The 22,572-nt window shown below is 42.7% G+C and overlaps 3 protein-coding genes and 1 non-coding gene across 6 annotated transcripts; 2 read left to right on the top strand and 2 right to left on the bottom strand.

Annotated features, from left to right (window-relative positions):
- Positions 1-835: 835 nt before the first annotated feature.
- TRNAL-CAG lies at positions 836-916 on the bottom strand. Its single transcript has one exon. It is a non-coding gene; the product is annotated as a tRNA-Leu (tRNA).
- Positions 917-2,393: 1,477 nt separating this feature from the next.
- On the bottom strand, positions 2,394-8,647 carry LOC120697003. 2 transcript variants are annotated; one of them, XM_039980086.1, is made up of 9 exons: positions 8,409-8,647; positions 6,498-7,348; positions 5,216-5,982; positions 4,775-5,054; positions 4,469-4,690; positions 3,886-4,059; positions 3,572-3,760; positions 3,321-3,434; positions 2,394-2,854 (listed from the first exon to the last, which is right to left on the bottom strand). In XM_039980086.1, exons 2-9 carry the CDS (start codon positions 7,197-7,199, stop codon positions 2,558-2,560), a joined length of 2,745 nt encoding a protein of 914 aa, XP_039836020.1. In that variant the 5' UTR covers positions 7,200-7,348; positions 8,409-8,647; the 3' UTR covers positions 2,394-2,557. The 2 variants fall into 2 exon arrangements, with proteins under 2 accessions (XP_039836020.1, XP_039836021.1); XM_039980087.1 differs by having other exon boundaries at positions 6,498-7,209; positions 8,409-8,641.
- A 2,673-nt stretch (positions 8,648-11,320) lies between these two features.
- Positions 11,321-16,981, top strand: LOC120697004 (protein EMBRYO SAC DEVELOPMENT ARREST 30-like). 2 transcript variants are annotated; one of them, XM_039980088.1, is made up of 12 exons: positions 11,321-11,458; positions 11,561-11,654; positions 12,048-12,229; positions 12,395-12,479; positions 13,101-13,168; positions 13,270-13,332; positions 13,437-13,680; positions 13,768-13,880; positions 14,270-14,360; positions 14,472-14,600; positions 15,063-15,616; positions 16,025-16,981. In XM_039980088.1, exons 1-12 carry the CDS (start codon positions 11,388-11,390, stop codon positions 16,461-16,463), a joined length of 2,133 nt encoding a protein of 710 aa, XP_039836022.1. In that variant the 5' UTR covers positions 11,321-11,387; the 3' UTR covers positions 16,464-16,981. The 2 variants fall into 2 exon arrangements, with proteins under 2 accessions (XP_039836022.1, XP_039836023.1); XM_039980089.1 differs by having other exon boundaries at positions 11,340-11,654; positions 13,244-13,332; positions 16,025-16,979.
- A 1,144-nt stretch (positions 16,982-18,125) lies between these two features.
- LOC120697005 (adenylate kinase 4-like) lies at positions 18,126-21,484 on the top strand. Its single transcript, XM_039980090.1, has 6 exons — positions 18,126-18,346; positions 19,244-19,389; positions 19,461-19,580; positions 19,765-19,932; positions 20,574-20,663; positions 21,121-21,484. Exons 1-6 carry the CDS (start codon positions 18,244-18,246, stop codon positions 21,217-21,219), a joined length of 726 nt encoding a protein of 241 aa, XP_039836024.1. The 5' UTR covers positions 18,126-18,243; the 3' UTR covers positions 21,220-21,484.
- The last annotated feature ends 1,088 nt before the right edge of the window (positions 21,485-22,572 follow it).

Below are 22,572 nucleotides of genomic sequence, written 5' to 3' on the forward strand. Positions count from 1 at the left end.
TAGCACGCGTAGGAACCAACCAAACCACCACTAGTAGCAAAAAGGTATGATGACCCCACGTCATTGCATTGGGTACTTAGACCTTGTTTAGATGCATAAAATTTTGGGTGTAAAGCACTGTAACACTTTCGTTTATATTTGGTAATTATTGTCTCGTCATGAGTTAACTAGACTCAAGAGATTCGTCTCGCAAATTATAAACAAACTATATAATTAGTTATTTTATTTAACTACATTTAATATTTTATACATGCGTTAAAAGATTCGATGTGCTCCTGACTGCATGGAAGTCCATACAAGGTGTTGCGTCTGCAGAGGAGGTGGAAGCGTTGGCATGCCGGGAGGGGCTCCACCTCGCGGCTGAATGGATCCATAAACCGATGATCCTGGAGTACGACTGCTCTAGAATCATTGGCTACCTATCGCAGCGACAGAAGCAAAGAGCCCCTGCGTTCTTCACCATCCAAGGATGCACTGAGCGAAGCTGGCAAGCTGCCACAGGTCGTGTTTAGGCATATGGGGAGAGAGCAAAATGTCATTGCGCACGAGCTCGCGCGTCGGCTGAACCATAGTGCGGTTTGGCGGGGACTTTTTCCGGCGTGTGTCGAACACCTAGTGTCTCAGGATGTAATTCCCCTTGATTAATGAAACTCTCTCCTTTCTTGCAAAAAAAAAAAATTCGATGTGATAGAAAATCTTATAAAATTTTGAAGGGAACTAAACCTAAGTAGATCTTGTGCGCGCCTTCATCCTCGACAGGCGATGACGATTCGATGGATCGATCGTGGATTCTCCCACACACACAGAGGGAAATGAACAAAAAGCTCAAAAATTTTGTCAAGAATGGGATTCAAACCCATGCCCTTTCGGACCAGTACCTGAAACTGGCGCCTTAGACCAACTCGGCCATCTTGACATATGGCTTCGAGTCCTAGTTTTCAGAATGAAAAAACTAAGATTATACCGGTTTGCATGGTCTCCACCGCACTATGCAATCTTGTGATTAGATAGTAATTAAATTACTATTTAATGTGTCGTCACACTGTACAGACAACGGTAAAAAATGACGAATAATCCGACTTGCTTCCCTAGTTTCCTTTGTGCGGCTTTGGCCTCTGGCAATCAAGTTCAGCACCAAATAATATAGATTGAATTTCCTTGTTCATGGCGACTATGAAAACACAAAACAGGGTTAATTGCTCCCCACTGAGTTCCACGAGGTACGGTAGTGTTAACGTAGATAAAAACAGGGTTTGCTCATTGTTATGTTAGCAAAGGAAGAAGCTTGTATCGAAATGCTCAGTACAAATGCTAACCTTAATACGCACGCATGCACACCCAAGAACATATACAGACAACCTACCTCAACGAACATCTCTGGTAAGACACAGGAGCCGGTGGATTTTAGGATGAAGTTATCCAAAACTAATATGTTAATGAGCACGTCATCTTCCTATGAAGAATTGTGATGTTCGACAATTGGTAGTCTGTTGTCTCCCACTCTTGATCTATAATAGAATCATGCTAATATTTCAGAACAAGAATGTGTGAAAAAACTACCGAAATGCCAAATAAAGTATAGGTATCTGATCTAGTGTTCATGTCAAACCAACAAGTCTGATTTCAACAAAGCGAAACTTGGACCACATAGAATATTGCTTAACACAAATTTTGTTTTTAACCCATGTTATTGCTTTGTCAGGTAAAAATTTGTGGTATGCTATAGTAAAATTGCCCGACGAGTTTTGATCAAATTTAATAACGGAAAATTAAAAGGGAAAATTGAATTTTGGCGAAAATTAGCTTTTCTAATATAAAAAAATGAGGGCTACTAGGGGGATATATAGGGCCCTAAATCGGAAAACCCACCACAACCCTACCTGGGAGGGGCACTCACGCAAGGCATCGTTACTTTTGTTATCAAGGCCAAAGCACCGGAATAACAAGCCTTTTCGATATCAAAGTACCCATGAAAGATATCATGGAATCCCCTTAACAACTCAACCCCCACAAAGAGGGGAGCGCTAGGGTATGGTTTAGGGTTAGCTACACTAAAATTATGTGGGGTGTTACGTGAGTGCCCCTCCCTTAGGTTATCACTTCACCCACCAATGGTGCTCCCGCCTGTCCCCTCCAGCATATAAACTAGTGATACTAACCGGAGCCTAGCGATGTGGGATTAAATATTCTCACCGTGCCCACCCACTCACTGTACGGGAGAGTGGGTGGAAATGGGCTGCATTGCCAGCGCACTGGACTGGCTGCATTTAGCATTTACAAACTTGGGCCAGGGCTCCAGGTTACTACCCAAGTGACACTTTTTTTTCCCCCTCTGAACAACCCAACAAATCCACACTGGAACACAGAAAGAACCTACAGTTGTGCATTTGGAGTTTTGGACACACCGAATTTATTAGAGCTCAACCCTTGCGGTTTCCCGTCACTTCGTCTTGCGTGTGACAAAACATACATACACTGAAATATCGCGCATTAACAAGAACCAAAGAGGAAATGGGAACTTATATATGTACAAAAGAGAAGCATAGAGGTGCTAGCCCTACTGGTCATCCAGCTTCCAGACCTCATGGAGGAGCCTGTACCTCGCCGTGCTCGAGTTGCTGATTCGCTTCAGCTTTGCAAGTGGGTTTGACGATGTGTTGGAGATGAAGGTCAGTGGTGAGCTCAGCTCATCGAGCTCGTCGTCGCTTGTGTTGGATTTGCGAAGGATGGCGGAACCGCTCTTCCTGGGATCACCGATGACGCTTAGTATTGCTCCAGATGCAGGGGGGCTGTACAAGATCGGTGATGCACCACATGGGATGGAGTGTATGCCCTTGTTGCCTTCCAGGTGGTCCTAACAGCAGGGAAGATTGATGAGCATGTCTGATGGTCAGATATTCTTACACAGACACCCAATGTCTGTTATTTACCTCCTGATAGTTTCCTTGTCAAACTAGCAACCTAAACCTATACTTCACTAAACAATTTGAAAAAACAATGGATTATTATGAGTACAATTTACAAATATTAAGTTTATAACGATATCCGCATTCACTCTTCAAATTTAGCATCACGTAACACCTATTTTGGTTCCATTGCAAAAAATAGTAGTAATAGAAAACAACTCCTTTTGTGTTTCAGTTATACTGACAATCTGACATATTGCAAGTGTAAGCGTAATAATATTACAGTTTAAAATTTTTCAAAGTAATCACTGTGTTTTAAAAAGGGATAATGATGGTTTTTATACCCCTTAACTACAACAAATCATGCAAATAGCCTCTGGGTATTTAATGCATCAGAAAGTTAAATGGACTAACCTCCAATTCTAGTGTTTCAAGTAAAGAATCTGGAATCGGATCTGGGCAAAATTCATCTGGTGCAAAGCCCAGAAGGATATTCTTGATGATTGAGGAACTGAAGGTAGGACAAAGCTGTAAAACATGATATGATAGTATTAGGAACTATAGAAAAAATATTCAAATTGACATGAAAAATATTGAAATAGTTCATATCAGTAATGAGGAAGTTAAATAATTATAACGAATTTTAAGAAGATAGGTGTGCATGCCTCTTTTCTAGTACTGGTATCCATGAGCACATCCTTGGGGAGCATTAAGAGATCACTCAATGCATTCAGGAGATAGAATGGCTTTCTGGATTCAGCAAAGCCATTTGCACCATCTGCATTCTCAACTTCTGGATAGTCATCCATATCCATACCAAACAAGTCAGTAAGACTTCTGGACCAGCTGCCAATCTACAAGAAAGATACATGTATTTGGTCTCAATAGCAAGTAAGAATTAGGGAGGAGAGAGGGGGGGGGGGGGGGGTGTTTCTACGTCGTGTCATCTCATGGTAAGCACAATTGAGATTCAACATACCGCATTTTTTAGTTGGACCCCAGCACCAAAGCTAAATTTCCCAGATGGTATTGGAAGAACCTTAGGATCAGTTATTGGATCAGACATAGGGTCTGTTGGAATTTCATCATCTGATTCACGTAAAATAGCGTTGAACATTGCTACATCCAATCTAGCTATGCATGGCTCCATCACCTGTTGAAAAGAATATTGTCCAGAGTTATTATAACTTATAAGTAAATAATTTTACATAGTCTGTAATATTTTTCATTCTCAGGGCCTCAGGCTTGAACAAAGACACAGTTGCATCGAGCAAGTCTTAAATGGACAGACACATCAAGATGAATTTTAAGGATAAAAGTATGCCTTATCCAATGTGGTATCATAGATGTCATGAAGCTTACAGTGAATCACATTGGACTAAAAAAGAACAGTGGTAGTGCTTATCTACAATTTGCTTCTGCCTCTAGTAATAAAATCATGGAAAAAACATTAATAGTATCTATTCATGCAAGAAATATCAATTATGTAACAAAATATTTCTATACCAACTTTCTTAAAAGAGGAGCACACTCAAGATATTGCTTAATCATATGAAGCTCACCAATTTGGCCAGCATAGGCAGGCATCCACACTCATGTCCAGCTGCCCTTACTGGGCAAAGCCTTTCTGACGCCTCCTTGAAAGCCTTCTTCCATATGTCCATCGATATGGTTGCCTGTTGCTGGTCTCCCACTACAGTAATCCTTCCATAGCTTCTCTTTGCATTCGAACTAGTTTTCAAGTCACTGGTTATATAAGCCGATTGCATATGTGGTGTGAATGTCTGCAAATTAAGGCTTGTGTTGCATCAGGTTTAATGAATCCCTAAGAACAAAAGTACATGTGACATAGGATACAAGAAACAAACCTGCCACCAAAGGGTTTCAACAATTCGTGAAAATATCCAGGATTCAATCTTCTTTATTGCAGCTATAAATGTGTCAACATCTTCCCAGTTATCAAATTCAGGGGAAACTAATTTTCCTTTCTTCCTATTAAGTGACTCCCACATTGATGCAGAATTTTTCCTATATGTTGTTTTGGAACTATAACCAGACGAATTGATACCATTTGCAGTTCCTGATTGCTTAGAAGTTTCAGTAACAATTCCTCGCAATACCACACAGTTTGATAACCAGAAACTCAACCTGATTACAGAAAAAGCTCATGTCACCCTACAGATAAATCAAGATAATAGCAAAAGACTAAGTCAATAGTGTAAAGTCTAAACATTTGCTGAGTCATAGCCAATTTTTCTAGTATAAAAAAGTTATAATTCTTAGAACAGTGAAGAGGAAATATCACGTACCTTGCAATATCATATCCACAAGCTTTTGCGGCCAAAACCAGCCCAGAGGTAGCACTCCTTGCTGCACTTCCCATCTTGTCTCTTGAAAAGTTTTTTAATGCATGCACAAAATGCCTGGACAGCCTTCGGGCTGGTGTATGGACCTTGTTCACTGAGCTACCATGTTCTGCAATTATTGAATAAAGGCCTATCTCAGAAGTGGCGACTTCTCGTAGCTCTGCTTCAAGTAATTCAACCTTAAGTTCTAGTTCTCGAACTTTGCTGTCATTTCGGTTATTTGAAATGCGTATTGACTCCTGAACTTGCAATCCATCATCAGCATTAGCTGTATTCTCATGAGCAATCGCAACATCCTGGGAATCAACTTCCTTCACTTCCTCCTCCTGGGGATCAACTTTCCTATTTGTGACACTTCCATTAACATCTGGAACTCTCATACTGAACCTCATATTCCTTGCTCTATCAGTAGTTAAAGTGCTATATGTTCTATCTCCAAAGTGCCTTTGGTTGGATTCAGGCATACCATAGGCAAATGACATTTTACGACCGCTTCTGAATGCATTATGTGGTGGAAGAGATGGGTTTTGTTCTCTGGGCAAATCTGATGAGAGAGACAGATTCCCTGGATGGCCATTTGCCTTTTGGACTTGAGTTGGATACTTTGCAACTTCTTCACTCCTTACTTTCGTACTGGATGATGCCACTTCACGCAGAGAATCATATGATGAACTCGTGCCTTCATTACCAACCAAGTTGATACCCTTCCCCTAACAATTTCAAAGTAGACTCAGATATGGAAATTAGGGCAAGTGTCAAGAATGGTGATGGGATGGGATACAACAAACACAAGAACAGAATTGCCCTGTCGATATTTTTACAGATGCTTGTAAGAACGAAGTTCCTACTCTATCAGCAGATAACATGTAAATTTCTTGACAAGATTAGAAAACATGAATAATAAAATGGAAAAAAATGGAAAAATGGAGCATGAATTATTCTAGCAACCATACTGACAGCTATGGCTCGCCTTGAGACAGACAATGTGGACGCTCAAAGAATGAATGAATATACAGGATATATTAGCATCACTTTGGTGACGTGATAGAAACTGCATATAGTAGTAACTTCTTGCCTAGTGTTACAATTACAATTCAATGAATTCATACTTTCTAGAAAAAGAATGTCTCCTCGCTGTACTTTTGAAAAGGAACTATTTATTTAGAGTGAGATAAACATGGCAACAAGAGTGAATTACACATTTAAAATAGAATTCTTCTTTTACCTTGAGAGATTCTTGAGATCTATTGCTACCTGTAGGAACAGTTCCACCCGAGCGGTGCGGATATGGAACTTCCTCTTCATCATCATCAGTGAAGGAAGCAAACTCAGTATCTTCCGTGTACTCCTCACTCATTGTTGCTGACATGAATTCCTTTGAATCCTTATCAACTGATGCCTCTTTTGATAATGCATCTGTTGAGGAAACACTTGAGTTATCCCCATCCAACGGCTGGATTCGAAGGTAAACCATGGGCTGGGCATTGCTTTTGAAGCTCCTCCTTGAATTGAGAGGTACAGGAACACTCGAGTCCTCACGAAACATTGCATGCTCTGCCAAATCCAATGTTGCAGTCCCCAAATGTTGACCTTTCAGCTTATCCCTCCTTGGCTCATACAAGTTCAACTCAAGCAGATTCTTCTGCCACTTTCCACTCTTGGATGACCCCTCTTTTTGGAAAACAGCCTGTAAGGTTATGAACTCATTGAATTCAATCTTCCCAGATGCAGAACCAGACCCAATAGAAGGAGCAACAGTGCTTGTCTTCCCTGAATTTCGCTCGCCATTTTCCCAGAAAAGGACCACCGAGCGCAAAGACTTCAGGGACTCAGAAGGGGGCCAAGGGCTGATTTCTTGGATGAGGATATTGAAATCCACATGGAAGGCAGAATCCTTCCTAGTCTTGGTTCGGAGGCCTAGCACCATTGCTGCAGCACTGGATACACACTGAGCTTAATCAGCGGCTCCCCACAGTTTAATTAGCGTATGAAAATGAATCCTGTTCCTCTCTTTGATTCACTCTGAACTATGCAGCAAATCAGACAATGGCATGGAGTACATTGGAAGCAAAGCTCCTGCATGCAGTTAGGCAGTGATTATGCCACTAGCTAAAGGAGAAAAGCAGCTAGTATAACAACTAATTATGACCATGTGCTACGAGCCCTACAAGATGCTAAATAGAAGTCCAGGTGAAAGGGGGAAAAAAACTCCTAATTGATCAACATTAAAGTCTGACACCAGAAAGCAAACTTATTTCAATAATGAAGGATGGGAAAATGTAAGTCAACAATTACATAAATGCAACTCATTGCATCACGTCGCCACCATAAAGTTGAAGATTGAATCATAGTAAATGATACCACACAATTTCCCTTTTTCTTCAAAAACATTGGGAAATAGCGCGATTGGATCAGAATGGGGCTGCAGAATGTACAATAACTCTCTTGAAATGCATCATTTCACTAAAAAAAGAAACGAACCCTATAAAAAGCATCAGCAGATGGATACAATAATTTGGAATCGAATAATAAAGGGGGAAACGGTACGGGCATGAAGAGATCTGAGAGAAAAGATAGCTTTGACCAGACTGCACTAGCCAATGGAGCATCCAAAACATGGCAAACACTAGCACACTAGCAGATGAAAACATAACAGAGAACAACCTGGAGAAGTTCGAACTCAGCCGGTCTGGAAGAAAAAAAAGTGAGGCATCAAACAAACAGAGACGCTGGAGAGAAAATGGGGGCTTTGTCGTCGAAAAAAGGCAGGAACTTTACCAACACTCAAAATGCAATGTGAAGCAACACTGCCATGCAACAACCCAAGAGGACTCAGTACGAGAGTTATCAATATCGATTGAATGCTCAATCAGCTCGAGCAAGTTAGGACAACCAAAATGCAGTACCGAAAGCCAAGGAAAGGGGGGACTGGGTACAGGGCCCAAACCAATCCATCATATTAAGTCCAATATTCTGAAAAACAAAACCTCGTCCAAATCATTGCACTAGATGAGGAAGCACCGAAACGGAAGCATGGATTGAATCGAGGTCAAATGGGGAGAGAAGAAAGGATAGGAAAAGGGGACCTCGGGCAAACCGAAGTAAACGCGTCAAGAACAGCAGTTGCAGCAGGTACCTGAATCTAGCAGGGGCAGGCCAACCCGGACGCAATGCGACGAACCGGGAAAGATTGATGGGAAGGAAGCATCGGCTGGAGGCGATTGCTCAAGTTGGGAATGATTGGGCTGGTGGGCGAGTGCGTTCGTGGACGCGCAGTCTGGGGTGTCGGTGGGTGGGGAGAACAAGGCGCTGGATACAAGAAGCCGGCCGTCCCTCCTCTGCCTCGAGGAGAAGAGGGAGAGGTGACTGGTGACCAGGGTTTGAAATTTCGGCGAAATTTCGCCGAAATTCGGCGAAAAATTTCGTTTTCGCTACTTACCGGGAAAAAAAATTTCGGTATTTTTCGGAAAATTTCGTTTGAAAATTCAAAATTCAAAAAATTTCGGCCAAAAGCCACCGAAATTTGCCGAAATTTACCGAAATTTCGGAACGAAATTTCGTTTCCGCTAATCACCGGGATTTGCAACGAAAACGAAATGGTTAACCCTGCTGGTGACCCGAAGCAAAGCGAAGTAAACTATTCGCGTGGAGAGGTAAAGAAAAGAATCTGAGAGAGTTTTTTAAAAGGAAAAATTGGATAGCTGTGGAACTTGTGAGATTTTTTTGGGAGTTGATTTGGAGGCTGGACTTGTGGATCAGAAGAAGAAAGGGGTACTGGTTTTACGGCTTCATCATTACTTGGCCAATTATTACCTGTAATAAGAAGAAAGGTTTTCACTTTGTTCTTTTTCATCAGTACACAAAGGGGGTACTGGTTTTACGGCAAAGTTTGCTCCTTTTAGGATGCATGGTATACATCATTTACATTTGTTAGTTTTTTAAAAAAAAAGAAAGTTGGATTATGTTTCGCGTCGAATATTAGAGCCCGTGTATTCCTATCCTAGTTTTTTTTTTGAGGAAATGTATTCCTATCCTAGTAGCGATTGTAACGTGCTAGGATTTGGAGCCCAAGGCCTGATTTTCTTTAGCGGGTCGGGCCAGATTTGTTGGATCATACTTTTTTAAAAGTCAAGAGTTGAATGTCATGGTTTCGAGAAATCGTGTCATCAATAAACTGCAATTCTACGAGGTAATAAAGACGAAGCAAATTATTTTGCTATTGCATTTTCGAAGATTCAAAAAAAACTCTTTGCATCTAAAAACGTGCCTAAGCTAGTTGAAATCCATCCATCCCAGAAGCAAGAGATTGTTTTAACAAACATCTGAAAGGAAGGCCGTGCCTGCCTGCTTGGGTTCAGGAGTGAGTGAGGTGCTGATGGAAAAGCGTCGTTGTCTCTTGCCGCAAGCAACGAATGAGCATGACCGCGCGTGCAAGCCACGGAGAAACGCTGCACCGCGCGCTGCCACGCCCGCCCCCGCGCGGTACACGCATCACATTTAAGGCCCTTTTGCATCCCGCGATACAGTAGGGCGGAGCCAGCTGATGGAGTTGCCGGTGTCAGCTTCCATTAGAAAAGGTTGTCAGCTCACTTGATAAACATGATGTAGCAGTGATTTGCCACTAATTTCTAAAGAAATTATCGTTGTCAGCTGACCACGACAAACAGGTCTGGCTCCGTCCTTGAGTAGCGTGAAGGTACAAGGAAGCCCGAGGTGCTACAGCCAGCTGCGCGGGAAGAGAAGCGGATGAAGTTGGAAAAATGTGGCTCCACCGGCTTTGCACTGCAGTAACACTATAGTGCGCTGTCGTTATAGTTGTCCAAAAAACCCGCAGACCGACAGCCCGCTCGGAAACCTATTTTTTTGGCCCGGCCCAAGCACAGCCCGGCCCGGTACCCCGTGCCGGGCTTAGGCTGCAACCCCGGCACGTCGAGCGGCCCGGCACGGCCAATAAAACAACGGCCGGCTCGGTCCGGCCCCGCACCTAGAGTCATAACCCCAATTCCCAACTCAACGCTCCAACCGATCCCCACCTTCCCAACCCTAGCTTCCTTCTCACTCAGTCCCTCCCCGCCGCCCCCTCACCTCCCTTCACAGTTCTCACTCCTCGCCGCCCCCCTCACCCCCCTCCTCTCGTGCTCTCAGATCTGCGCAGCTAGAGGGCACGGCGATGGCTGGCGCTCGCGCGGCCAGTGATAGGCGCGGTACAGGCGGAGGTGCGGAGCCCAGCGGGCGCGGCGGTGGTCGGCGGGCATGGCACAACAGACGCAGGCCGAGGCGAGCAAGCGCGACGGCGGCAGCGGCGGCTGCTGCCAGGGTCGATGGGGGCGGGTGTCGCGATGGGGGCCGCGGGGGCACGGCAGCCGGCAGGTAGTGGCAGACGGCGCATCAGCATCTCGTCCCTGATGCCGTCGTCCGCGGCGCCCCTCGTCGCCGGCAGTCACTCGGCCCGTCCCTCCCCACCGGCCGCAGTCTCTCCGCCCCTCGCCGCCGGCCGCTGCTCGCCCCGCCCGTGGCCCCAACATCGCCGCTCCCGCCGTCCGCTGTTCGCCCTCCCCTCGTCCAGCGCGTGGTGTGGGCTTCGGGCCGCCCGGACACGCCCGCAGGAACCGTGCTATTTCGGGCTGGCCCGGCCCGAAATAGGCCCGTGCCTGGGCCGTTGGAGGAGCACGATGGTTGGCCCGCCCTGGCACGGGCACGGCGTAGTGCCGGGCCCGGCCCGGCCCGGCACGGAGATGACCGGGCCACCCCAGGCCCAGGCTAGGGCCGGGCCGGGCGGCTCGTTTGGACATCTATAGCTGCAGTAGATTAAAGTGAAGCTGAAGGAGCTATACCAAACGAGGTGCATGCAATTTTTTTTGCTTCAGCTCAGCTCCATAAGAATATATTTTATTAGATTATCATAATATCATGCTCATTCACTATTTAGCTAGTTTCCGGTGCAAATATGTTATAGGCGTATGCAAAATAGAAACGAGATGGGGATATTTTTAAAATGTTTTTCGTCGGCTTATAATTCACTAAAATAAAATTTGAATTGTAGACGAGCTTATTTAAATCGAGTTCGAGCTTAACGCGAAAAACCGAGTTGGAGCTTGGTTGTAGGCTCGGCAGGATGTCAGGCTCAGCCGCTCAGATCGACTTCGGCTCGGGATGCTATCGAACCCCACAAGTTTCAGCTTTCAGGTGTGCAGGCTGGCTCGAGCTCGGCTCACTGACAGACAGCCCGCTCCCTCAGGCTCATCTCTGTTCCCCCGCTTTCCCTTTTCTCTGACTCCTCTCCTCCAGTGGTCTTCCTTCCCTGGCGGCGACGACTGGGCGAGCGGCGGCGCCATCCGTCACGTCTTCGCCCAGCCCTTTGCCGGCGACGAGCATCCACCAGGTATGCCCGCCCCTTCGCTTTCCTTTCCTTTGCTGTGCGAGACGGAGCACCCCAAACCCTAACAAAAACTAATTATATTCGGATCTGATCCAGTTACAATGCGTTACCTACTAACTTCGATTTCGTTTGCAAAAATCGGGTGTACATGTGTGCGCCCATGTCCAATGCTGGGCCCGCCCCTGCTTCCCGCTTTGCGAAACCGAGCTTTGCAAACCCTAATGGCCTAATGCAAGCTGTTTTTATCCGGATCAGACCCGATTACAAGTGTGTGCGTGTGTTATGTCCACTAACTTCGATTTTTTGGGAATAAAATATGTAATCCGCCCCTGGTTGTGAAGTGAAGATCTGTGCTCTGTGGAGATGTCTAAGCGTTTATTTGAACCTTTTCATCAGGATTTCGGAGCTCAGAGTAATGAAATAAAATGCTGCTCAAAAGCAAGTTTAAGCTGGCCACAGCCATTGGCATCATGCTGTCGATGCTGTCGCTGCTTGTGCACCTTTTTCTTGCAAATTATTCAGCTGGGGGCATTACAAAGTACAGCATGCATATGGATGATGTCCTTCCATTTGGACCGGTAATTCACAAGTCCTAACCAAGCTGCAGTACCAAATTCTCAGTTTTCCTGAGTTCTCTACTGAAGGAATTTGTGTTTATCGAGGTTGTGCTGGGCAAACATTTTCACTGCAATTGTTGAATATACGTCCTAACATCATTTTCCATTCTTCTTGAATTTTGGCAGAGGCCTCGCCCACGGAGATTGTGGGGTCCATTGCGCAAACTCGATCACTTGCATCCTTTTGCAAAACCTAGCAAAACATATGCTGGTAATTTGATTCTCAACTTGCATGTACTTTATTAGCATTTTCATTGTCAAAAGCTTATGTCGAGCATGTTTGGGTACGTTAGACGTTGAGGAAAAATCTGTAGGTGAATTCACATTCCTTTTCTCAAGAAGCACACTTGTGCACAAGAAATATCTCAAAAGATACATATATATAGACCATGCTAGAATTCTAACGCTTGCAAAGCAATATGCATTTTGTGATAAGCGCAGATGATCATTTTTTCTACAAGTTTGCATATTCTATCATGATCTATGTCTAAGATTTTCTTCGATATATCTTTGGCATGTTTAAGTGTTAAGCGCTCAGCCTAAAATATTCCTCTATTTTCCAAACATTGGAATCATCAGTGTTGGGTTGTTGACCTTAGGATGTTTCTTAATATGGTTCCTGTGACATGCACACTAATGCGGATAGATCTGTTGCCATACTTCAACTATAATGACTACATGCTTATAGCATTTTTGAAGTGTTAGGCTACCTGAAATGCTTAATTTTTATGCTCACTGTCAGCTCATTTTAGGATATTTTTGATCCTTTTGTTTTGATTGTAACGAATAAATTTAAACCTTGATAAAATCTGTTCGATTTTCCTTATTACAGCTCCCAGTCAGCATAATGGTTTTATTTATGCAAAGATATATGGTGGCTTTGAGAAGATACAGTCTTCAGTAAGTTTTCTTGTGCAAATAATCCTTTTACTTGTTATCTTTATAATAGGATCATGACATTGTTTCTTTTGTTAGATCTGTGACCTTGTTGCCGTTGCCAGGCTCTTAAATGCTACCCTGGTTATTCCTGAGATACAAGCAACAACTCGTGCAAAAGGCATCAGGTTGATGTGTCCTTCCTCATCCTGAAATTCATTATGGTAGTTTATCTATTCCTTTTACCCTGTTTTTCTCTAAATATAGCTTTCCCTCTGTTCCGACCTTGCAGTCCAAAGTTCAAAAGCTTTTCTTATCTATATGATGAAGATCATTTCATAGATGCACTTTCCAATGATGTGGCTATTGTGCGTGGCTTGCCAAAGGATCTCAGAGAGGCTAGGAAAAAGATAAAATTTCCCACAGTATCTCCTAGGAATTCTGCCACTCCAGAGTACTACATGACAGAAGTATTACCCAGACTTGTAAAATCAAAAGTTATTGGGATAATTGTTAATGGAGGTAATTGTCTTAAGGTATCCTCCAAGCCCATGCTTACTCTGTTTTGTTCTTCATTTTATTTTCAATGTGAACTTAGAGCCTTTCCATATGGTTTTCTGCAGTCAATTCTCCCTGCAAACCTGGAGGAATTTCAGAAGCTTAGATGCAGGGTAGCCTTCCATGCTCTAAGGTTGCGCCCTCAAATTCAGGCTCTTGGGAGCCAGATAGTAGGAAGGTGAGGCTTCCCACCTTTGCCATTGCTCCTCTCGCCCCTTTCTTTTTTGTTGTTTGACCAGTTATAGAATTATGAATTATGCTCCATGCCCTATGTATCATCAATGAACGGAATGAAACTTGAACTACTTTGATTGTGCTGCCTCAATAAATAATTTTCATCCCTTTTCCATGATTCAAGTTGGCTTCCCTTGTATAGATACTAGGAAGAAAGATGGCATTCTACTCATTTTGCAATATTTCCTTGTACCGGAAAGTTTTGGGTTGCTTTGTGTAGATTGAGAATTTTTTTATAAGAGGTGAAGCGGTTCTTCTTCACTCATTGATAATTATGCTTCGCATTCTGACTTTCTGTTCTCATAAATCATAACTCAAGAATGTTTTTTATAGGTTGCGAGCATCTGGCCGTCCTTATCTGGCCTATCACCCAGGATTGCTAAGAGATACTCTAGCTTTTCATGGTTGTGCCGAACTATTCCAGGTTTGTATGCTTAGAATTGTTGTGTTCCAGTATGGAATATGTATAACCTTGCTTCCAGTATCTATATGTTGGACTTTCCTTTGACTGGTTGTTAATTTTGATCGTTTCTAGGATATTCATACGGAGCTTATTCAATCTAGAAGGAACCAGATGATTAAACGAGGAACGGTAAAGGAACAGCTAACAGTTGATTCAGTATCCAGGAAGATGTCTGGTTTGTGTCCACTCATGCCAGAAGAGGTGAGCTTGCTTATAACAGACTGTCTGTTTGCTCACTAAATTTGGTTGAAATGGTTCATCAATCAACTGCTGTGCTACAGACCCATGAATTCCAAGGATTAGGGTCTTTCTTTTTGGTCCTGCTATCAACAAGCTGACAAAATATATGAAACAGAACAAGATAGTTCTAGATGATATTTTTCCTTGTGTGGACCTTTACATTAGGAGTATGAACTTTGTGTTTTGCTTTCAAGCATCATTGTTTGTACTAGTTTACTCAGTATGAAAAGTAGGCTCAAAATAAAGTAGTTAAAAGAAAGAAAAAGTACCTAGAAAGAATTAGACTTCATCTCTTCTTTCTATTCTTTGGTCTTGTGGGGCACATTGAGCTGCGGCGATATAATACAGTGCCTGATTTACTGTACCAGCTTAGTAATTATTTTGATTGCTAATGCTGTGATGTAAACAATCTTGCATTTCCAGGTTGGACTTCTACTTCAAGCATTAGGTTACCCACCAACCACAATAATATTCTTGGCTGGTTCTGAGACCTTTGGTGGACAGAGAATGCTTATTCCTCTACGGGCTATGTTTGCTAACCTAGTTGATCGCACTTCATTATGTAGTCAGAAGGAGCTGTCTGATTTAGTTGGGCCAGAAGATCCCCTAACCTCAGATTTGCCTCATCCCCCACCTCCCAAAAGTGAAAAACAACTCATTGAAGAATGGAAGAGAGCAGGGCCTCGTCCAAGACCGCTGCCTCCACCTCCTGCAAGGCCATTCTATGCCCATGAGAAGGAAGGCTGGTATGGTTGGATTGGTGAGAATGACACAGAACCAGATGCTTCACCAATTGAATTCAGGAGGCAAGCGCACCGGTTGCTCTGGGATGCACTTGATTATTTTGTTTCTGTTGAAGCTGATGCCTTCTTTCCTGGGTTTCACAATGATGGGAGTGGTTGGCCGGACTACTCAAGTTTGATCATGGGGCACAGGTTATACCAGTCACCTTCTGGTATTACCTACAGGCCTGACAGGTACAAAGCCATTATATTGTTAATTTGTTATAGTTACATACTAGGTGTATAGCTTAAAAGATTCTCGCTCCCTCGCTCCCTCTCTCTCTCTCTCTCTCTCTCTCTCTCTCTCTCTCTCTCTCTCTCTCTCTCTCTCTCTCTCTCTCTCTCCAGCCATTAAAAATGCATTTCATATCTATTACATTGCATATGAAAACACATTGGTGGTAGTTAAGTAGCCTCCAGGTTGCAAGTGGATAGCCGTTAATCTTGGAACAAACACAAAAGCTATGCATATTGTAAAATCATTAAGGTACTTGATTGTTCTCTAGTATATTACGGGTCAAGCATAATAACCTTTTGGCAATTATAGCATCATTTGTTATGAAGTTTTGCATGATGATCATTCCCACCCCTTTTAATCACCAGAAAGATTGTTGCTGCGCTGTTTGAAGATGTTAGTGATCATCGGTATCATCCACCACGGAATTGGACAATTGCTGCACGTGAGCACCTCAACAGAAGTGCAGGTGTGGAAGGCATTGTGTCATCAGCTACGTTGTCAAGACCTGTATCTTTTCTCGCGCACCCATTGCCAGAGTGCTCTTGCAGAACACCAAAATCACCTGCTGTTCAACCAGTGAAAAGCAGCAATGGCAGGCTCCTATTTGGAGGTGAGGAAGAGTGTCCAGATTGGATGGTGCGCAGCCTGGCAATGGCTTCTGCCAAGAATAGTGAACCTCAAAATGAGGACTACGAGGATGAGTTGCCTGAAGATGACTCTAGCCTGGACACGCAGCATGAATCTGACAGAAGCGATGTGAATAAATCTTCAGAGCAAGACGAAGAGATGGATCCAGATGATTAGAGAGATGTGGAGCATAGATGTATGGCGCGCCTTTTAACCGCTATCAGCTCCAGGTTGCAATACGAGCATACACTCCAAGAATGTCCTGGACAAGCGGTAATCATCTTGCATTGCAGCAACACATCAGCATCTGGAATACTCCCAGGATGACAGGATCGTCGATAGAGGGAGCTTGCCTGGATTATGCTCTGTTTGCGACCAGGCTTCGATACATAACTAACACTTTGTTCTCTTCTTCCTTCCTGCCTCACTCTTTTTTTTTTGGGTTTACATTTTTGCAGGTATAGCCCAAAGAAATTGTTTCTGTACAAATGTCTGTTAACCGGGAATACACTATTTTTTGGGGGTGAGTTTGATATCTAGCATTTAAAATGAGATTGGATTCTTTTTTTTGTTTATTTTTTTAGTCAGCATCTGGTCTGTTGATGTGCATCGTTAGAATACAGGGCAGTGTTTGCCGTTTTGCCCCCTTATTGCGTGCGTCTGAGAGTTTGTTAAGCTGATATGTTCCTCATTCATTATGTTCCTCATTCATTGCCAAAGAGTTGGCTTAGGGAATCGGCAGTTATGCATGGCTTGTGCTATGAATCTGAAAATGGTGTATACCTGTTGCATACCTGCTGGCTGCATCTGCGAAAAGTATGTGTTTCACATCAAATCTGCTCAAGTAGGAATGAACCCTGTCTCGTTCTCGCTTCTGCTCTGCCACCACTGCTCTGGGTTCAGCCCCGGTTGACGGTTGTCGCCGTGGAACCCCGCTTGCCTGCCAATGTGTATACATTTTTAGAAAAAGGAATAGACATGACATGAGTGCTGCAGCTTATGCAATATACAACGCTACCTTGTGTTGTATCTGATGGATTTTTATCTAAATTTCTTTCAAATCTTTGTTGAACTTGAATTTTGTTCCAATAAATAAGACAAAATCCTCAGCTGAAAAAGGTGGGATATTTTTTTTAATTTTCTCGAGACCATTTAATATCTTATATCTCAAGTCTTTTTTTTTCTGAGAATAAAAGCATCTGATCCATAGTTTACACAATTTATTAATGACAACCTAAAAATTCCGTGTTACTACAATGCCAAGGATCATATGTCTCAAGAGAGTACATTCCGAAAAGTGGTCAAAGGAAACTTTGGGAGGAATAATATAGTACTATGTAGCTGCAGATAACAGCAATTAAATGAGCAAGACAGGCGCCATTGAACTTATCTTGTGGAGACACCGAAGGAACAAAAAAAAAAGTTTGGTGCTGGCTTTGGCCAAGCCAGCACATGCATGGAAAATGTAGGTTGATTAGGTTCCACCAAACTTTGGGGTTGGTGGTAACAGCTGTTTGTTGAGCTTGGGTTTCAAAGTCCGATCTACAAGCAGGAGACGGATGCTCGAACTAGGATTAGAAGTATGTGGCTGCCTAGACACGTCAACTGACTCCTCAATATTGTCTAATACATTGGTATTCATAAAAAGGGGAAAAAATGGATCCATACTTACATCAGTATGGACCAGTCATCTAAACTGCTTCTGGGTTTTGGTTAAACTTAAATGCAAAATCAAATTGACCAAGGGAACTATCGTTTTGAACTATCACGGTTGGTAGCCACATACTACTAGCAACAAGTCGAACTGAGGGAAAATTCGGTTAGTCCCACCTCACCAGAAGGGAAAACGAAGGAAAAGCCTAACAAAACCCCGACCCGACCCGACCCGACCCAGACGAGCGACGCCCCCAACGCACGCGAGTTGAGCTCTTCTCGTTCGGCGGCGGCGGCGGCGGAGATGGCGGCGAACCTGGAGGACGTGCCGTCGCTAGATCTGATGCACGAGCTTCTCCGCCGCATGAAATGCAGCTCCAAGCCCGACAAGCGCCTCATCCTCATCGGTACGGCGTTGACAGATCTTTCCCTATCCCCTATAACCTTCCTCCTCGCCGGCGCTTGGTCGATTCGCCGTTCTCGTGGCACCGGGAGGGAAAGGCCACCGCTTGTCGACGTACTTATTCGGGATCCACGGGAAGTTTTCTCCTTTCATGAGGAACCTTGGTTCTTCTTTTTTTTTTTTTGCATGTGTGGCGAAGAAAAATTGCCTCCTTTTTGGATGAGTGGATTGGTTCAGGATTTCTCAACAGACGGAAGAGAAATTGTGTGCTCATTTATTAGGTCTGGATTGGTTCGAGGCCTTGTGCTGTTCGGTATTGGTGGTTTTTGTCATAGATGTAGAATTCTAAGGATGCGACTTTGTGAAGAAGAGTTAAGATGTAGATCTCGAAAAAAAATTGCTGTCTTTTTATTTATTTATTTTACCTTTCACCAGGCCCATGAGTTTGTATTGTCGTTCAAGCTTTTATGACACTTTGAGGTACTGAGGTGAAGTCTCTTATGCAATTATGTTTTGGTATTTTGCTGGTAATGACGCGCATCTACTGTTTACATTGCAGAAGAAGATTTGTATTATGGATATGGTATAAACCTGAGACAGTATAGATGATAGAAATACAATGTAAATAGTGTTGTTCTTCCATGTCTAGCTTTACCTGGTGGCTTTTTCCTTATTAATGGTGTTGTGATACCCTTTGTTTTCGTCTCTGTAGCCATACATGTGGTTTGACTTGATATGTTGTTCTGGCACTGGTAGTCAGGATTGCATAGGGAGATATTGAGGGCCACAATGCTTTCTTTGCTTTCTCGTTCAGTTCTTTAATGACTAGTTCCAGTATTTATTTCTATTCTAGAGTGCCCCTCATTTGGCAAATTTGACACCTCTTCTACACCCCTTGTAGGCCCACCCGGCTCTGGAAAGGGAACTCAGTCTCCCCTTATTAAGGATGAATATTGCCTGTGCCATTTAGCCACTGGTGATATGCTGAGGGCTGCCGTGGCTGCCAAGACTCCTCTAGGAATCAAAGCTAAAGAAGCTATGGACAAGGTAATGTTAGCACACCCAAAATAACTAGTAAACTGCTTTCTGACTCCACTGTATGCTCATTGCCCCTTTAGGGAGAGCTTGTTTCCGATGACTTGGTTGTGGGGATCATTGATGAAGCCATGAAGAAACCCTCATGCCAGAATGGTTTCATCCTTGATGGCTTCCCTAGAACTGTCACTCAAGCACAGAAGGTCAGATACTCAACTCAATTCCTCAGCCTGAAGAAACATTCTTATATCTTGTTATTATACTCCCTACGAACTAATTAGCTTGTTCTAAACATCATATATTAAAAACGAGGGAGTAACTTATAAAGGCTATCTATATTTGATTCAGTATAGTTTTCACCTCAATGATTTTAAATATTCTGTGCAGCTTGATGAGATGTTGGCAAAGCAAGGTGCTAATGTTGACAAGGTCCTGAACTTCGCAATTGATGATGCTATATTGGAAGAACGGATTACTGGTCGTTGGATCCACCCAGCGAGTGGTAGGACTTACCATACAAAATTTGCACCTCCAAAGGCTCCGGGAGTTGATGATGTAAGTTGGATACACAGCACCTAGTTTGGCTGCTTATGTTAAGTTTTCATGATCTCATTTGTACAGTCTTGCCATTGTTTCTACTTTGTAGTTGTTTTAGTGTAGACCAGTTCAACATTTTGCTGCATATGTTCTTCAGCATGTTTTCCAATCAGTTGTGCTCATGTGGCATAACTTAGTGTGGCAGATGATTTCCAGTCTATTAATACTAGTTAGAGTAATTATAGCTTAGTAAATATTGCTATGGGGCACTTCTGCTTGTGAATGCTAGTATTTTTGATTGATGGTGTATTGGTTCATTTAAATAGTGCAATGTGCCCTCATATTGTTTTAAATTAATGTGATAGCATTTCTGTATGCATAGTGTCTCTTTTGTGTGCCCTGGCTGTACCCTGTTTCTCAAGGTTTGATGTTTTCATCACTCTTCTCCCACGAGGAAAGCTGTGCATAGGTAGATGTCACCATAGACAACTTCAGCATATATAGATATGTATAGAGAGAAAAATATAAGCTGCATTATCGCAAGCACTTCTGCTTTCTCTTGTATATCCAACTGTTAATTGCTAGAGCTTGTGTGGTTTGCCCACAAAATATTTATGCACTTGTGATTGTACCCTGATTTGTTAACTATTTTCAATCAGGTCACTGGAGAGCCATTGATTCAGAGGAGAGATGATACAGCTGAGGTCTTGAAGTCAAGGCTTGAAGCCTTCCACAGACAAACTGAGCCTGTATGTTATTCCTTAAATGAACAATGCACGTGTAAATTTTTCTGGAGATATTTCTATTTTACAGCTGATATGTATTTCTTAAGTTATGTTACTTGTTTCTTTTTAAACATTTGTTTTTTTTTTGTCTAGGTATAGTCAAGGGAGAAAAATGCACGCACAGAGTTCTTTAATGATTTATAGTCAATAAAGTTCTTTAATGATTTGGTGAAAAAGGGCTGGTTTCTTTTTAAACGTTTGTTTTTTTAAAGATTTGGTGAAAACTGTCCTTTTTCGTCCTGTATAGTTTTGATGCTTGGCTCATTTATAGTCATCCTTGTTATATGGGAACAATTAAGCAAGTTCTGTTTTTTTGCACTTTTTATTCATAGTTCTAGATTTCCACTTGTTCTGAAAAAAATTAGCAAGTTGTTTAACTATCAATCCTACTCCTAATATGGGAACAATTGGCCTCATCCAGGTGATTGATTACTACTCCAAGAAGGGCTTAGTGGCGAACTTGCCTGCGGAGAAACCACCAAAGGAAGTGACTGTTGAGGTGAAGAAAGCTCTCTCATGATGAAGTATCCATTCTTGAGCTTAAGCATGATGACATGTACTGAAGTCCCTTGTTGGGGTTCCTTCAAAGTTTATACTGATGCCGACATCCTGCGGTTTCCATTTTCAATTTTTCATTTGTGCATCTGCACCATTTTATCACATCTTTGACGAGCTCGGGAATTGTCTGAATAATTTCTGTTTCAAATGAGGGAAGCTGTTTTTTTGGAACTAATACTGATATGATTACAGCTTCATACTTGGCAAAGTTTTCTTTGCTACCTTCTTCCCGTACGTACATCCATGCATATGTTACCAATGACGATAATAGAGAAGATCCCTGGCACCGCTTGGATCTTGCTCTATTGTGTGCAGGTGCTGATGTGCGTCAAGTTGAATAAAGTTTTCAAGTTGTATGAGTACCCTGGATGATGTGTGAAGTTGAGTGATGTTTAGTCGTATTTGCATTATGGGGTAGCTTGTATTCTTAACTTTCCACGTAAGTGCGGTAGTGTGCTTGCATCCATACTTATGATTCTGCGAATAAATATACATGTAAATGCTGTTTTTTCAAAATAAAAGTTTGCACAATGATGTGGATTTGAAAGTCGAAAGGAACAAGAGAATGGAACACAACCTGGATTTGAGAACCGTGAGGCTCGTAAGAACATAAGAGTGGGTTGAAATAAGAGTGGGTTGAAAACGGACGGAAATATTCATGTTCCGACCTGTTTTGTTTTTTATTTTTGTCCGTCTGTTTTCGTATTTGTGGGATCATGTTTCCGTATTTACGAAAGTAGAAATGAGTTTTCTCCGTCCATTTCCGAGGAATTCCGTTTTTACATGGAATTGACTCGTATTTATTCCGTTTTTCATCCCGTTTTTAATCTACATAAGATATGTCTAAAAATTGATATGTTCAAAAATATACCAATCACTAAGTATGCATGTTGACATGTTAACACATGGCATATTAGTGAATATTGGACTAATAACTTCATACGTGTATATTATTTTGTGACTTTGTTAATGTATACTCGAGAATATTTGATCGCGTTATTCTTTCCGGCTCAACATCCGTATTGGTTCGTTTCCGTACTTCCGCGTAACCCGATCCCGTTTCCGTACTCGTATTTTCCGAATCCGATTCCATTTCTGCCAAAAAAACATAGAAACGGAAGTAGAAATGAGGTTTTTCTGTCCGTTTCCGTTCGTTTTCATTGCTAGGGCTGAAGAGACTGCAGCGCATAAACCCAATGCCTAGAGGTGTGTAGAAGGTTGGCATGTAGCCAGTAGCCATCCCTCTCTGATCAAGGTTAAAAGTTAAAACTAGAAATGAGCTGACTATCCTAAACAAGCCTGCTACTCATGGAAG

This window comes from Panicum virgatum, chromosome 3K (genome assembly GCF_016808335.1).
Source record: "Panicum virgatum strain AP13 chromosome 3K, P.virgatum_v5, whole genome shotgun sequence".
NCBI classification, from domain to species: domain Eukaryota; kingdom Viridiplantae; phylum Streptophyta; class Magnoliopsida; order Poales; family Poaceae; genus Panicum; species Panicum virgatum.

Bases quoted from the DNA above. Each gene is read 5' to 3' on its own strand.
- LOC120697003 (XM_039980086.1), bottom strand. From the start codon at position 7,199: ATGGTGCTAGGCCTCCGAACCAAGACTAGGAAGGATTCTGCCTTCCAT. The intron at 5,055-5,215 runs GTACGTGATATT...TTCTGTAATCAG, and splicing joins TGTGGATATGATATTGCAAG to GTTGAGTTTCTGGTTATCAA. The intron at 4,060-4,468 runs GTGAGCTTCATA...TCTTTTCAACAG, and splicing joins TGCCTATGCTGGCCAAATTG to GTGATGGAGCCATGCATAGC.
- LOC120697004 (XM_039980088.1), top strand. From the start codon at position 11,388: ATGTCAGGCTCAGCCGCTCAGATCGACTTCGGCTCGGGATGCTATCGA. The intron at 11,459-11,560 runs GTGTGCAGGCTG...CCTCTCCTCCAG, and splicing joins CCACAAGTTTCAGCTTTCAG to TGGTCTTCCTTCCCTGGCGG. The intron at 11,655-12,047 runs GTATGCCCGCCC...CCTTTTCATCAG, and splicing joins CGGCGACGAGCATCCACCAG to GATTTCGGAGCTCAGAGTAA.
- LOC120697005 (XM_039980090.1), top strand. From the start codon at position 18,244: ATGGCGGCGAACCTGGAGGACGTGCCGTCGCTAGATCTGATGCACGAG. The intron at 19,933-20,573 runs GTAAGTTGGATA...ATTTTCAATCAG, and splicing joins AGGCTCCGGGAGTTGATGAT to GTCACTGGAGAGCCATTGAT. The intron at 20,664-21,120 runs GTATGTTATTCC...GGCCTCATCCAG, and splicing joins TCCACAGACAAACTGAGCCT to GTGATTGATTACTACTCCAA.